The sequence below is a fragment of the Hemiscyllium ocellatum genome, chromosome 37 (genome assembly GCF_020745735.1).
Source record: "Hemiscyllium ocellatum isolate sHemOce1 chromosome 37, sHemOce1.pat.X.cur, whole genome shotgun sequence".
NCBI lineage: Eukaryota > Metazoa > Chordata > Chondrichthyes > Orectolobiformes > Hemiscylliidae > Hemiscyllium > Hemiscyllium ocellatum.
In genome coordinates, this window is record NC_083437.1 from 42,327,426 (window position 1) to 42,339,729 (window position 12,304).

Below are 12,304 nucleotides of genomic sequence, written 5' to 3' on the forward strand. Positions count from 1 at the left end.
ACACTTAATATTTCCATTGCCTGATCTGGAAAAACTCAGCAAGTTTGGTAGCAGTTTAGAGGAAGAATCACCTGACCCAAAACATTAATTCTGATTTCTCTCCACCGATGCTGAGCTTTTCCAGAAATTTCTGTTTTTGTTTCTGATTTACAGAATCCGCCATTGTTTCGGTTTTTATTTTGCCTTATGATCTTATTGTGCGGTGACAGAGTTAGACTGAGTGTGATGCAGTAGAGAGAAGACGGTGGGACCTAACCGTGGGATCATTGACATTCTTCCTGCATTGCTGGACATTTTGTTTATTCGGAGAAATGGCATTAACTCGGGCTGCTATTTGGGTCGAGGTTTGGATGTGTCATATTCAGTTATGATCAGGCACCACATTGTGAAGGCATGTTCCTGCACTAAAGCATTTAAACTGGTGTACAGCTGGGTTTTAATTATGGCATCAAGAGGGTGTAGGTTTGCTCGCTGTGCTGTAGGTATTCAGCCGTTTCATTACCTGGCTAGGTAACATCATCAGTGGCGACCTCCAAGTGAAGCGAACCTGTTGTCTCCTGCTTTCTATGTATATGTTTGTCCTGGGTGGGGTTCCTGGGGTTTGTGGTGATGTCATTTCCTGTTTGTTTTCTGAGGGGTTGATAGATGGTAGCTAGATCTATTTTGAAAAATGTAATGCTGGAAAAACACAGCAGGCCAGGCAGCATCTGAGGAGCAGGAGAATTGACATTTCGGGCATAAGCCCTTCTTCAGGAATAAGGCTGGTGTGCCAAGCGGGCTGTGATAAAGGGTAGGGGGGAGGGAATTTGGGGGAGGGGCGCTGGGAATACAATAGGTGGAAGGAGGTGAGGGTGATAGGCCGGAGATGGGGTGGGGGGGTGAGAGGTCGGGAAGAAGATTGCAGGTCAAGAGGGTGGTGCTGAATCCGAGGTTTGGGACTGAGATAAGGTGGGGGGAGGGGAAATGAAGAAGCTGGATAAATCTACATTATTTCCGCGTGATTGGAGGGTTCCGAGGCGGAAGATGAGGTGCTCTTCCTCCAGGCGCCGTGTGGTCAGGGTCTGGCAATGGAGGAGGCCAAGGACCTGCATGGAGTGGGAGGGGGAGTTAAAGTGTTCAGCCACTGGGCGTTTGGGTTGGTTGGTGCGGGTGTCCCAGAGGTTTTCCCTGAAACGTTCCGCAAGTAGGCGGCCTATCTCCCCAGTGCAGAGGAGACCACATCGGGTGCAACGGATACAGTAAATGATGCGTGTGGAGGTGCAGGTGAATTTGCAACATATATGGAAGGATCCACTGGGGCCTTGGAGGGAGGATGGGCGTAAGTTTTGCACTTCTTGCGGTTGCAGGGGAAGGTGCTGGGACTTGGCACACCAGCCTCATTCCTGAAGAAGGGCTTATACCTGAAATGTCAATTCTCCTGCTCCTCAGATGCTGCCTGGCCTGCTGTGTTTTTCCTGCACCACATTTTTCAACTCTGGTCTCCAGCATCTGCATTCCTTACCTTTTCCTCTAGATCTGTGTGTATGTTTATGGTGTTGTGGCTGGAGTGCCAGGCCTCTAGGAATTCTCTGGCATGTCTTTGCTTAGCCTGTCCAAGGTTAGATGTGTTGTCCCAGTCGAAATGGTTTTAATTATGGCATCAATATGGTGTAGGTTTGCACGCTGAGCTGTAGATTTGATATCCAGACGTTTCATTATAGGCCTCTGGGATAACACCTCTATCTTGGGACAGGCTAAGCAAAGACATGCCACAGAATTCCTAGAAGCCTGGCACTCCAACCACAACGCCTTAAACAAATACATCAGCCCCTCAGAACACAAACAGGAAATGACATCACCACAAACCCCAGGAATCCCATCCAGGACAAACATATAAATAGAAAGCAGGAGACAACAGCTTTGCTTCACTTGGAGGTCACCACTGATGATGTTACCTAGCCAGGTAATGAAACATCTGGATATCAAACCTACAGCTCAGCGAGCAAACCTACACCTTAAACCTCAACCTGAGCTACAAACCTTCATAAACATTGTATGGCATCAATGTTGTGAATGCTGGAAGGTCCCAGCAATGGTAAGCATTTCCATCTCTGATTCCACATGAATGCATGAGAGGGGTATTATATGACCTGGATACACAGTGAATGAGATGAACAGTCACAATGAGATGAGTCGCTGTAAGCTATGATGAGATACCTGCCATGAAACTCTCTGAAAAACACACAGCTTACAAATGTGAAAATTCAAACCTTTGTAACTCTTTGTGTTCAACAATCCTAGCTATCGAGATGGTTCACGTTCCAATCAGTGCAGAAAAGCTGAATATACCAGCTGCAATCCCACTTGGAACAATACTGCTTGGTTGTCTCTTGGGATGGATATCAAGTTATTGTGAAGAAGGTACAAAGTTTTATTCAGGTACTCAGTTTGGAAGCACATTGGACAGGCTATTTGCTGGATCTATCCTTAGAAAATTGTATTTGCATATTTATGTTGAATAAAAGTAATTATCATTTTTTCTTTCCATGTCTTTTCTGCGTCCATTTTTGTTAATTATTGCAAGTGATGTGTTTTTCCTACTGCCAGATTCTTTCAATCTCTCCAGATCCCAGATTTTTGTTTTAAATTCCTTCCCACTATCTTTCCAACTGCTACCATATAGAGGACCTTGTAGAAATGTTGGTGCATACATTTAAAATGGTGACTGCTTCAATGTTAATGCTAAATCTGGATGAGTATGGATTGGAAAATGTGTGATCGACCTGTAACGGTATAAGCATTAACCCTAATCCCTCTGGTTCACAAAGTCCTCCCGACTGGACACTAAAAGCATGTGTTCTTCATGGTGACACTTCCCCTTACAAAAGGAAAGGCTATGTGAACACTAAAGTTGATCACAATGCAAGAACAAGATTGATGGAGTTAACTAAAGAAACAAAGCTAAAAATCATAAGAGATAAGAACAACTGAATAATTTCCCAGGGCAACGAAACAAAAGATTACACAAAATCAAAACCCAAAGTTTTAGTTTTACACGATGTTCTTTTCATTGCTCTGCACACAAATAAAATGAACAGTAAGGAGTAGATGGATAATTTTACAACTGATTTGACACTAAAGGAATGTAACTAAGGGCTGGCCCAGCTCATTGACAGCCAACAAGAGAATGCATTCAGCATGATGGAGATAACATTTCAGGCTTGGGCTGATAAATAAGGTCATAGAGTCATAGAGATGTACAGCATGGAAACAGACCCTTCGGTCCAATCCATCCATGCCGACCAGAATCCCAACCAAACTATAGTCCCACCTGCCAGCACCCGGCCCATATCCCTCCAAACCCTTCCTATTCATATACCCATCCAAATGCCTCTTAAATGTTGCAGTCGTACCAGCCTCCACCACATCCTCTGGCAGCTCATTCCATACACGCACCACCCTCTGTGTGAAAGAGTTGCCCCTTTGGTCTCTTTTATATCTTTCCCCTCTCACCCTAAACCTATGCCCTCTAATTCTGGACTTCCCGACCCCAGGGAAAAAAGACTTTGTCTATTTATCCTATCCATGCCCCTCATAATTTTGTAAACCTCTATAAGGTCACCCCTCAGCTTCTAATGTTCCAGGGGAAAAAAAAACCCATCTGTTCAGCCTCTCCCTGTAGCTCAGATCCTCCAACTCTGGCAACATCCTTGTAAATCTTTTCTGAACCCTTTCAAGTTTCACAACATCTTTCCGATAGGAAGGAGACCAGAATTGCACACAATATTCTAACAGTGGCCTAACCAATGTCCTGTACAGCCGCAACATGACCTCCCAACTCCTGTACTCGATAATCTGACCAATAAAGGAAAGCATACCAAATGCCGCCTTCACTGTCCTGTCTACCTGCGACTCCACTTTCAAGGAGTTATGAACCTGCACTCCAGATTTGGTCATTCTTAAATGGTAGGAGACAGGGAAACATTAATATTTAAAGGGACCTGGGTGTCTTTGTTTATAATTCAATTAAAGCACACATGCAGGTTCAGCAAGCAATTAGGAAGGCAAATAGTGCACTGGTCATAATTGTAAGAAAATGTGAGTGCAGAGGTAGAGCAGGCTTGTAAATATTATTTAGAGCTTTGGTGAGATGGCATCTGAAACAATATGTTCTCTGTGCCTAAGGAAGGATTCACTTGCCATAGAAGGAGTGAAAGAAAGATTCACTACACGTGGCAGGTAATATTTAAGAAACACTAATTATGATCTCCAACAAGGAGGAATTCCTTGATGTTTGACAGGATTACCGTTGCTAAATTCCCCACGATCAACATCTTGATGCTTACCATTAATCAGAAATTCATCTGGACCAGTCGCTTAAATACTGTGGCTACAAGAATAGGTTAGGGTGGGAACTCTGCAGCATGTAACTCAGTGCTTGACTCACTAACTAGGACAAGTTAACCCATTTGATCAGCAATCCATCCACTACCTTCAACCAAAGTTCCTAAGCTGTGCAGCTGCGCAAATGTTCCTTACGCACCATAGAGTCATAGTTGGAAGATGGACTTTGGAGATCCGCGCACCGAGACAGCATTAGAGGGAATGTTACCTTCAGCAATCACTTCATATTGGCAGCAATGTGTGCATCTATAAGATGCAATACAGCAATTCACTTAGATTTGGAATGTTCTGTTTAAGAAACCCATGATGTCAGTCATCAAGAGGAACAAAGGACAGAAGATGCATGGAAATACCATCATATGCACGGATGCTTCCTGAACTGCTGTGCTCTTCCAGCACCACTAATCCAGAATCTGGTTTCCAGCATCTGCAGTCATTGTTTTTACCTAGTTGATTTTAACCCTACTGCGAATCCTCTTGCAAGGATGCCTGCCTTGAAGAAGTTTTCCTCCTCTCTCTACAAGAATCTCAGGGAGTCCCTCTCCCACTGTAACTTCTAAGTCATTTCCTCTGCCCTGATGCTACTTTCTCTCCACCCCCACCCTCCTCTCACTTATCTCTCCACCCTTCAGGCTCTCTGCCTGTAAGACTGATGAAGGGCTTTTGCCCAAAATGTCGATTTTACTGCTCCTCAGATGCTGCCTGAACTGCTATGCTCTTCCAGCACCACTAATCCGCTATCACTTGGAACCCTATCACCATTCTTTTGTTGACACGGAGTCAAATGCTCCATTTTTGTTAAATTGCCAAGAGACCATCCCATTAGGAACCAATGAAAATAATGCTGCAGAATTTTCTCAGCAGACATTTTGTGGCATGTCTTGCTAGTTGGAGATTTTTCCTCACCCTTCAATTTGGAAATGATTGGTTCAAATTAAATGAAGGAAGTGTGAACTGATAACAGTGCAGCAAGGTTGATGGGACACCTGGAGCCTTGGTGAACATTAAGATCGACAGTTTATTCATCTTGCTTTCTCTATCATTAAATTGCATTGGTGAAGGAAATAATGTATGAAAAAAACATTGAATTGTTCATTCGGTGTAGATAAACAGAATAGAGAATGAAAGCGATTAAAGTACAGTTAAGGGTTTTCTAATGCTGAAAGCCTCAGTTGAAGAACAAGCTATCACCCACAACAAGATGGTAATGTTCCAGTTGGTCCCTGTTAGTTTAATTGTGAAAGTACTCCGTTTGTTACCTGCAATTTTAGTGCAGTTGACATAATTCATTAATAATTTATAAATGATTAAATTGTCATACCTGACTGGGGTAGTGTGCTGGAAATCAAGCTCTGCTATTCCTAGAGCCATCATAAAATGTTAAAGATTTTAATCAATGTTTACAAAATTCTCCAAATTAATTGTCTTTTTCGAGTAGGTCAACACTGTTCAGATTTCTGTCCTTAACAATAATTACTATTTATTGAAATAAATAGATTGTAGCTCAAAGCTAAATAATGAACTGTGGACATATAACTCTACTGGTTAAAACTGTTCCCTTTATAACATTCCCCATACATGCAGACAAACACAAAAATAATATGTTGGTGTATGGATGGAGTGAAGTACCAGAAAGGCAATACAATGGTCCTGGGCCATAGGGATCACCGAGATGATCCTTTTTGATTTGTCAGGACTTATTGCTCCTCGTTCTTGCCTCTCCTGACACTTGCATTTACTTGGACAAGGCACAGGATGTTCTGAAATTATAACATTTCTGACTCATTGGTTAAAAGCCCTGGTTTACCATAATTGGTAAATAGAAAATGACCTGGATTTCTCCAAGCTTTAGGTGGATTTACTACAGACCCCTTCCAGAGGTCCAAAGCGTTTTGGTTGTATCATTCACACCCATCACTACCTGAATCCAATGACGTTGTCGTCAGGCAGAAGATCTCTATCATCAACAACTGGTCACCAGCCCACAGACCAATCAGACTACTTGTTAACGGCTAAATCTCACTTTGTACACAATACCTGGTGCCAGTTTGTCTGCAAAAATCTTACCCCAGTGGTTAAACAAATGATTGTAACTGTAACAGAACTTTGTGGGTGGCACAGTGGTTAGCACTGCTGCCTCACAAGCCAGAGACCCAGGTTCAATTCCCACCTGGGAATTTGCACATTCTCCCTGTGTCTGTGTGGATTTTCCTCCGGGTACTCCAGTTTCCTCCCACAGTCCAAAAATGTGCAGGTTAGGTGAATTGGCCACGTTAAATTGCCCGTAGTGTTAGGTGAAGGGATAAATGTAGGGGAATGGGTCTGGGTGGGTTGTGCTTCGGCGGGTCGGTGTGGACTTGTTGGGCCGAAGGGCCTGTTTCCACACTGTAAGTAATCTAATCTAATCTTTAAATGCAAACAGCTTGCTTTGAAAAACAATCCTTTGTCTCTAAAATGGTCCTTTTCCCATTTCAGTCCACACTCAAAAATACAGAGAAATAGAAAATATAGTCTTTACACAGTATGTTGTTTTAGTTTGAACAAGGTAATCCAGACTTACAGATGGTAAATTAAGAAGTTTATTTAAAGGACAAAAGGTGTCCTTATCAATACAAGACAGGTTTCTACAAGTTCAACCCTGTTATCAGTACAAAATGTATATTCCTTTTGCATTTTTCTTTGAGAACGATTCTCCAAGGATTCTATCTCAAACGTTTACAGTAACTGGCAAACAAGAAAAACTCTTAAGACCTGTTTTTAATCCCAAAAGAATCATGAACTCATCTCAAATTGGTCTGATTTGAATTTGATAAATGGTCAATATTATTACTAAATTAATCCGTATGGATTATCCCAGGCAAGAATACAATGCAGTTCTTATCTGATTTTCTTCTACTTTGTAAGTTCTTTGTAAGGCCATATAGCTCTGGCCAAGGCTAATCAAGATCAGAGGTGATTTGTTGTTTGCACGTTTCATCTGGTTGGAAGGAATGTACAACAGACAGAAACTTTTATAGCCAATTAATGATATTAAAACAAGTTTATGGGATTTTGAATATTCTTTTCATAAAATGATTAGTTATTGATTCTTAAAGCATAACTCAGTTGATCCTTACTACTTCATCATTTGCTTCTGACTAATTACTAATACTATAATTCCTCATTAGTATATTTTAAGTAATTACGGAGAGTTATAGAGATGTACAGCACGGAAACGAACCCTTCGGTCCAACCTGTCCACACTGACCAGATATCCCAACCAATCTAGTCCCATCTGTCAGCACCTGACCCGTATCCCTCCAAACCCTTCCTATTCATATACCCATCCAAATGCCTTTTAAATGTTGCAATTGTACCAGCTTCCACCACTTCCTCTGGCAGCTCATTTCATACACGTACCACCCTCTGCGTGAAAACGTTGCCCCTTAGGTCTCTTTTATATCTTTTCCCTCTCATCCGAAACCTATGCCCTCTAGTTCTGGACTCCCCAAACCCAGGGAAAAGACTTTGTCTACTTATCCTATCCATGCCCCTCATAATTTTGTAAACCTCTATAAGGTCGCCCCTCAGCCTCCTACGTTCCAGGGAAAACAGCCCCAGCCTGTTCAGCTTCTCCTTTTAGCTCAGATCCTCCACACCTGGCAACATCCTTGTAAATCTTTCCTGAACCCTTATAGGTTTCACAACATCTTTCCGATAGGAAGACCAGAATTGCACGCAATATTTCAACAGTGGCCAAACCAATGACCTGTACAGCCGCAACATGACTTCCCAACTCCTGTACTCAATACTCTGACCAATAAAGGAAAGCATACCAAATGCCTTCTTCACTATCCTATCTACCTGCGACTCCACTTTCAAGGAGCTAAGAACCTGCACTCCAAAGTCTCTTTGTTCAGCAACAATCCCTAGGATCTTACCATATTTGCTTTCCCAAAATGCAGCACCTCGCATTTATCTGAATTAAACTCCATCTGCCATTTCTCAGCCCATTGGGCCATCTGATCAAGATCATGTAGTAATCTGAGGTAAACTTCTTTGCTGTTAACCACGCCTCCAATTTTGATGCCATCTGCAAACTTGTTAACCATACCTTTTATGCTTGCATCCAAATCATTTATATAAATGACAATAAGTAGAGGACCCAGCACCGATCTATGTGGCACTCCACCGGTTACAGATCTCCAGTCTGAAAAACAACCCTCCACCGTCACCCTCTGTGCCAGTTCTGTACCAAAATGGCTAGTTCTCCCTGTATTCTGTGAGATCTAACCTTGCTAACCAGTCTCCCATGGGGAACCTTGTTGAATGCCTTACTGAAATCCATATAGATCTCACCTACCACTCTGCCTTCATCAATCCTCTTTGTGACTTCTTCAAAAAACTCAATCAAGTTTGTGAGACATGATTTCCTACGCACAAAGCCATGTTGACTATCCCTAATCAATCCTTTCTTTTCAAATATATGTACATCCTGTCCCTCAGGATTCCCTCCAACAACTTGCCCACCACTGATGTCATCCTCACTGGTCTATAGTTTCCTTACACAATACAAAGTGATTTCCTTAAATAACCATTTAGCTATCAATAGCTTCCTTAATCTTGCTAGTTTATTGTAGTGAATTAAAAATGAAAATAGCCTAAATGGTCAAACTATAGTAAAACCCAGTAACCAGCTCCAGTTATGCATTCTGGTTGAGTAACATTGCAGGAACTCAAATCTTATTATTACCATACAAAGCTAAGTACAGGTATTTGAACTGTGTAATTTTTTTTGACACTTTTTGGGATATTTATAGCAAGCTAATACTGAATAATAGAACAATATTTGAAAATGTGTAATTTATGAAGTTTCTCTTCCTCACCACCTTGCTGGGCTACTTAGCAATCTAAACTTACACATGAATTTTCCTTACATTTTCCCAGCTATTTCTGGCAGGATGTTGTTAACATTTTCAGATGTTGAACGACAAATAAGTTGTAATGGGTGCCATGCGTCACCGAATTTTTAAGTGACACCAAAAAATTGAGATTGAAAGAAAAATCAAAAGAAGCAAGCTTTCCATTGTTTCAAGAAAAGGGATTCAGAAGATCAATATGTAGGGATTTATTAATAACACTTCAAATTGGGATAAAGGCACTAAGGATGTTAACTAAAAAGAAATTGAATGTAGAGTGATTCACTGTTTTGCTTGCAATTTGAATCAGTTGCTGAATAAATGCTTTAATAATTTGGAAAAGGAACAGATTGGGAGAGAGAATAGTGCACAGGTAAACTCCAGTGTCACGGGGAGAAAGGCCTAGATGATAAACAAGTTAGAGACCAGTGCACTTGTCAAGTAAAGAATGGGTGAATTCTGAAACAAAACAAAAAGTGTTGGAGAAATTTGACTGGTTTGGCAGCAGAGAGAATAACAGTTAATGTTTCGAGTCTGATGGCCCTTCATCAGAAATGTGAATCTTGAACTTAGTTTTAATTGTGAAGCTAAAGCTATTGTTATTAAAAGTAAACATTTGTTTATAGATTTCTTCCAGAAGTTAATTTATACTATTCTTATGTCATCAGGTTCTGGAAGAAAAGTAAAGGTAAGAGTTCAACACATTCTATCATTATTATCAGTGAGTATTTTATTCAGGGTTAAAAACGTTATAGTCACCAAACAATAATGCCCCATGGCATCTTGTATTGTTCAAAATATTTTCCTTATAAAATTGAAAGGATAAGATTTAGCCAGCAGACAAAAGCTCCTTGGTCGTGCATTTTACATCCTTTCAATTAGCAAGATGAAGATAATTACCTGAAAATTTCTTGTTAAAGTTGTAACTCCACTGCTCCTCCTCCCTTTGCCACATCGCCCAGAGACTTAGGGAACAAGAAAGCCACAGTCCACAGCAGATGGTATCTTTCATTGCAAATTAATTTAACAGTTATCTTGCATTGCTGACTCAATTCCTTCCTGTAGTTTATTATGTTCATTGCTACTTTTCAAAGGAATTAATGGGTTACTAGCAGACTAGATTTCAGCTCAGTTCTGTGTGCATAAATACCGATTGTGTTAAGACCATTGGGCCTAGGACCAGAGTGTCAGCAACTGTGTCATTGAAAAGAGATTACTTGACTGTAGTGCAGAAGCTCCTGTGTTTAAAATAATCCATAAGACCTTGCTGAATTTTTAAAAATATAAATTTTAAGTTTTAGAAGTGGACAAACAGCTGTTACAATTACAAACAAAAATAGAGTTTGCTGGAAAAGCTCAGGTTTGGCAGCATCTGTGGAGATAAATCAAAGTTAATATTTTGGGTTGAGTGAGTCTGAGGAAGGGTCACTCGATCTGAAACGTTAACTCTGATTTCTCTCCACAGATGCTGCCAAACCTGCTGAGCTTTTCCAGCAATCTTGGTTTGTGTTTCTGATTTATTGCATCTTCAGTTCTTTAATTTTTATTTTATGCCAATTAAATGTAGGCCTTTGAATAAGTCAGGATGTCCCATGGTGCTTTATAGCCACTGAGATGCTTTCAAGAGACATCACTTTTGTGGTGTAGGAAATATGACAGTCATTTGGCAAACAGCAAGCTGCCAAGAAAATTATAATGACCAGATATTCTGACTTTGATTTGGGTTGGGCGATAAACATTGGCTCAAGGACAAAGAATAAGTCCTATGCTTTTCTTCAAAACAGTGCCAAGAAATTTAAGAGGTCAAATGGCGTGTCAGATTAGGTTTAATGTTTAATCTCAGAGAAAGCAACTTTGACATTAAGACTCCCTTCATAACATGCTGGGGAGTTACGGTCTTGCTTTTTGTGCTCATGTCCAAGAATGGGATTTGAACCTAGGATCTTCTGACTGAACTGGGAGTACCACTCTCTGAGCTATAGTTGACAGCTACCAACTCCTATTTGTATGGAGCTTCAATCCAGTTAGTTGTTAGATAATCTTAATTGGGTATCTGAACCTGTCGATGAAATGCACTTCTGTAATTCATAGCTGAGTTTTGGAATAAAACATTTAAATAAAGCCATAATTCAAATAAAGTGATTATAATTTAACGAGTATTACCTTCTCACCTGCAAAATGAAACTTATAACCAAACATAAAAATGTCTTATTCACAAAAATAAGGCATGATTCTCCAGCTCTTGATGAAAGCTTGTCCAGTAATATTTTCTGACCACTTAAAATGAATTTGTTCTTTTTGTGCGACTCTTGAGCCTATACCTATTTTTACCTGCACAAATTCTACATTACAAAGCATGTTTTTAAAATGTCATAACAGTACTCTCTGTCTGGTACTTTTGTTTATAAAAAAGCTTCTTCAGTTGATGAGAAATGCTTTTTCAATCCTGAACAATGTAATTGTTATCTTGTACAGGTACTTAATTTTTTCAAATATTTTATTCACATGCAGATGCTGCAACATCCATCAGGCTTTTCTTCCAGGCACCTCATATTTCAGTACTATAATATTTGAAAGCAATTTGTTTTGTTTCAGAATTGTTTGAACTAAATGAAGATTTCCATAATTATAAGTTTGAAATAAACATGAAATTCTGTTACAAAATTCAGCAGGACAAATGTTCCTACTGAAAATATTTTCTTCCCAGTAGTAATCAGCTATGATGGATGGAGAATGCCAAAGCCCAGAATTGACCACTTTACTGAAGGAAGACCGGTACCTTGTTGAAAAGAAGGCTAATCCATCAGTGATGGAGCAAAGCTCTGGCATCCCCTCCTTATGGTTCTCCACTAGTTCAGGAGCAACTGTTCCTCCCTTGTGGTGCTCCTACCTTTTTGACCAAGCATTTGGTTATCCCCTATTGTCTCCTTTCATGGCTCAGTGTTATATTTTGTTTATGTTAAGTTCTTGTGAAATACATTAACTTACAACATAATTATATTATAATACAACTTTTGCTTATT

At 40.3% G+C, this 12,304-nt stretch overlaps 1 protein-coding gene across 7 annotated transcripts in view; it reads left to right on the forward strand.

The window, feature by feature from the left end:
• Nucleotides 1-12,304, forward strand: part of LOC132833767 (tumor necrosis factor receptor superfamily member 14-like) — a 110,070-nt gene that overhangs the window by 73,436 nt on the left and 24,330 nt on the right. For 6 of the 7 annotated variants that reach the window (XM_060852303.1, XM_060852307.1, XM_060852302.1 and 3 more), the window contains 2 exons: nucleotides 2,281-2,418; nucleotides 9,950-9,969. In XM_060852303.1, coding sequence (XP_060708286.1) covers nucleotides 2,289-2,418; nucleotides 9,950-9,969 — 150 coding nt within the window. In that variant the 5' untranslated portion in view covers nucleotides 2,281-2,288. The remainder of the gene's footprint in view (nucleotides 1-2,280; nucleotides 2,419-9,949; nucleotides 9,970-12,304) is intronic. The other variant, XM_060852305.1, reaches the window with a different exon arrangement.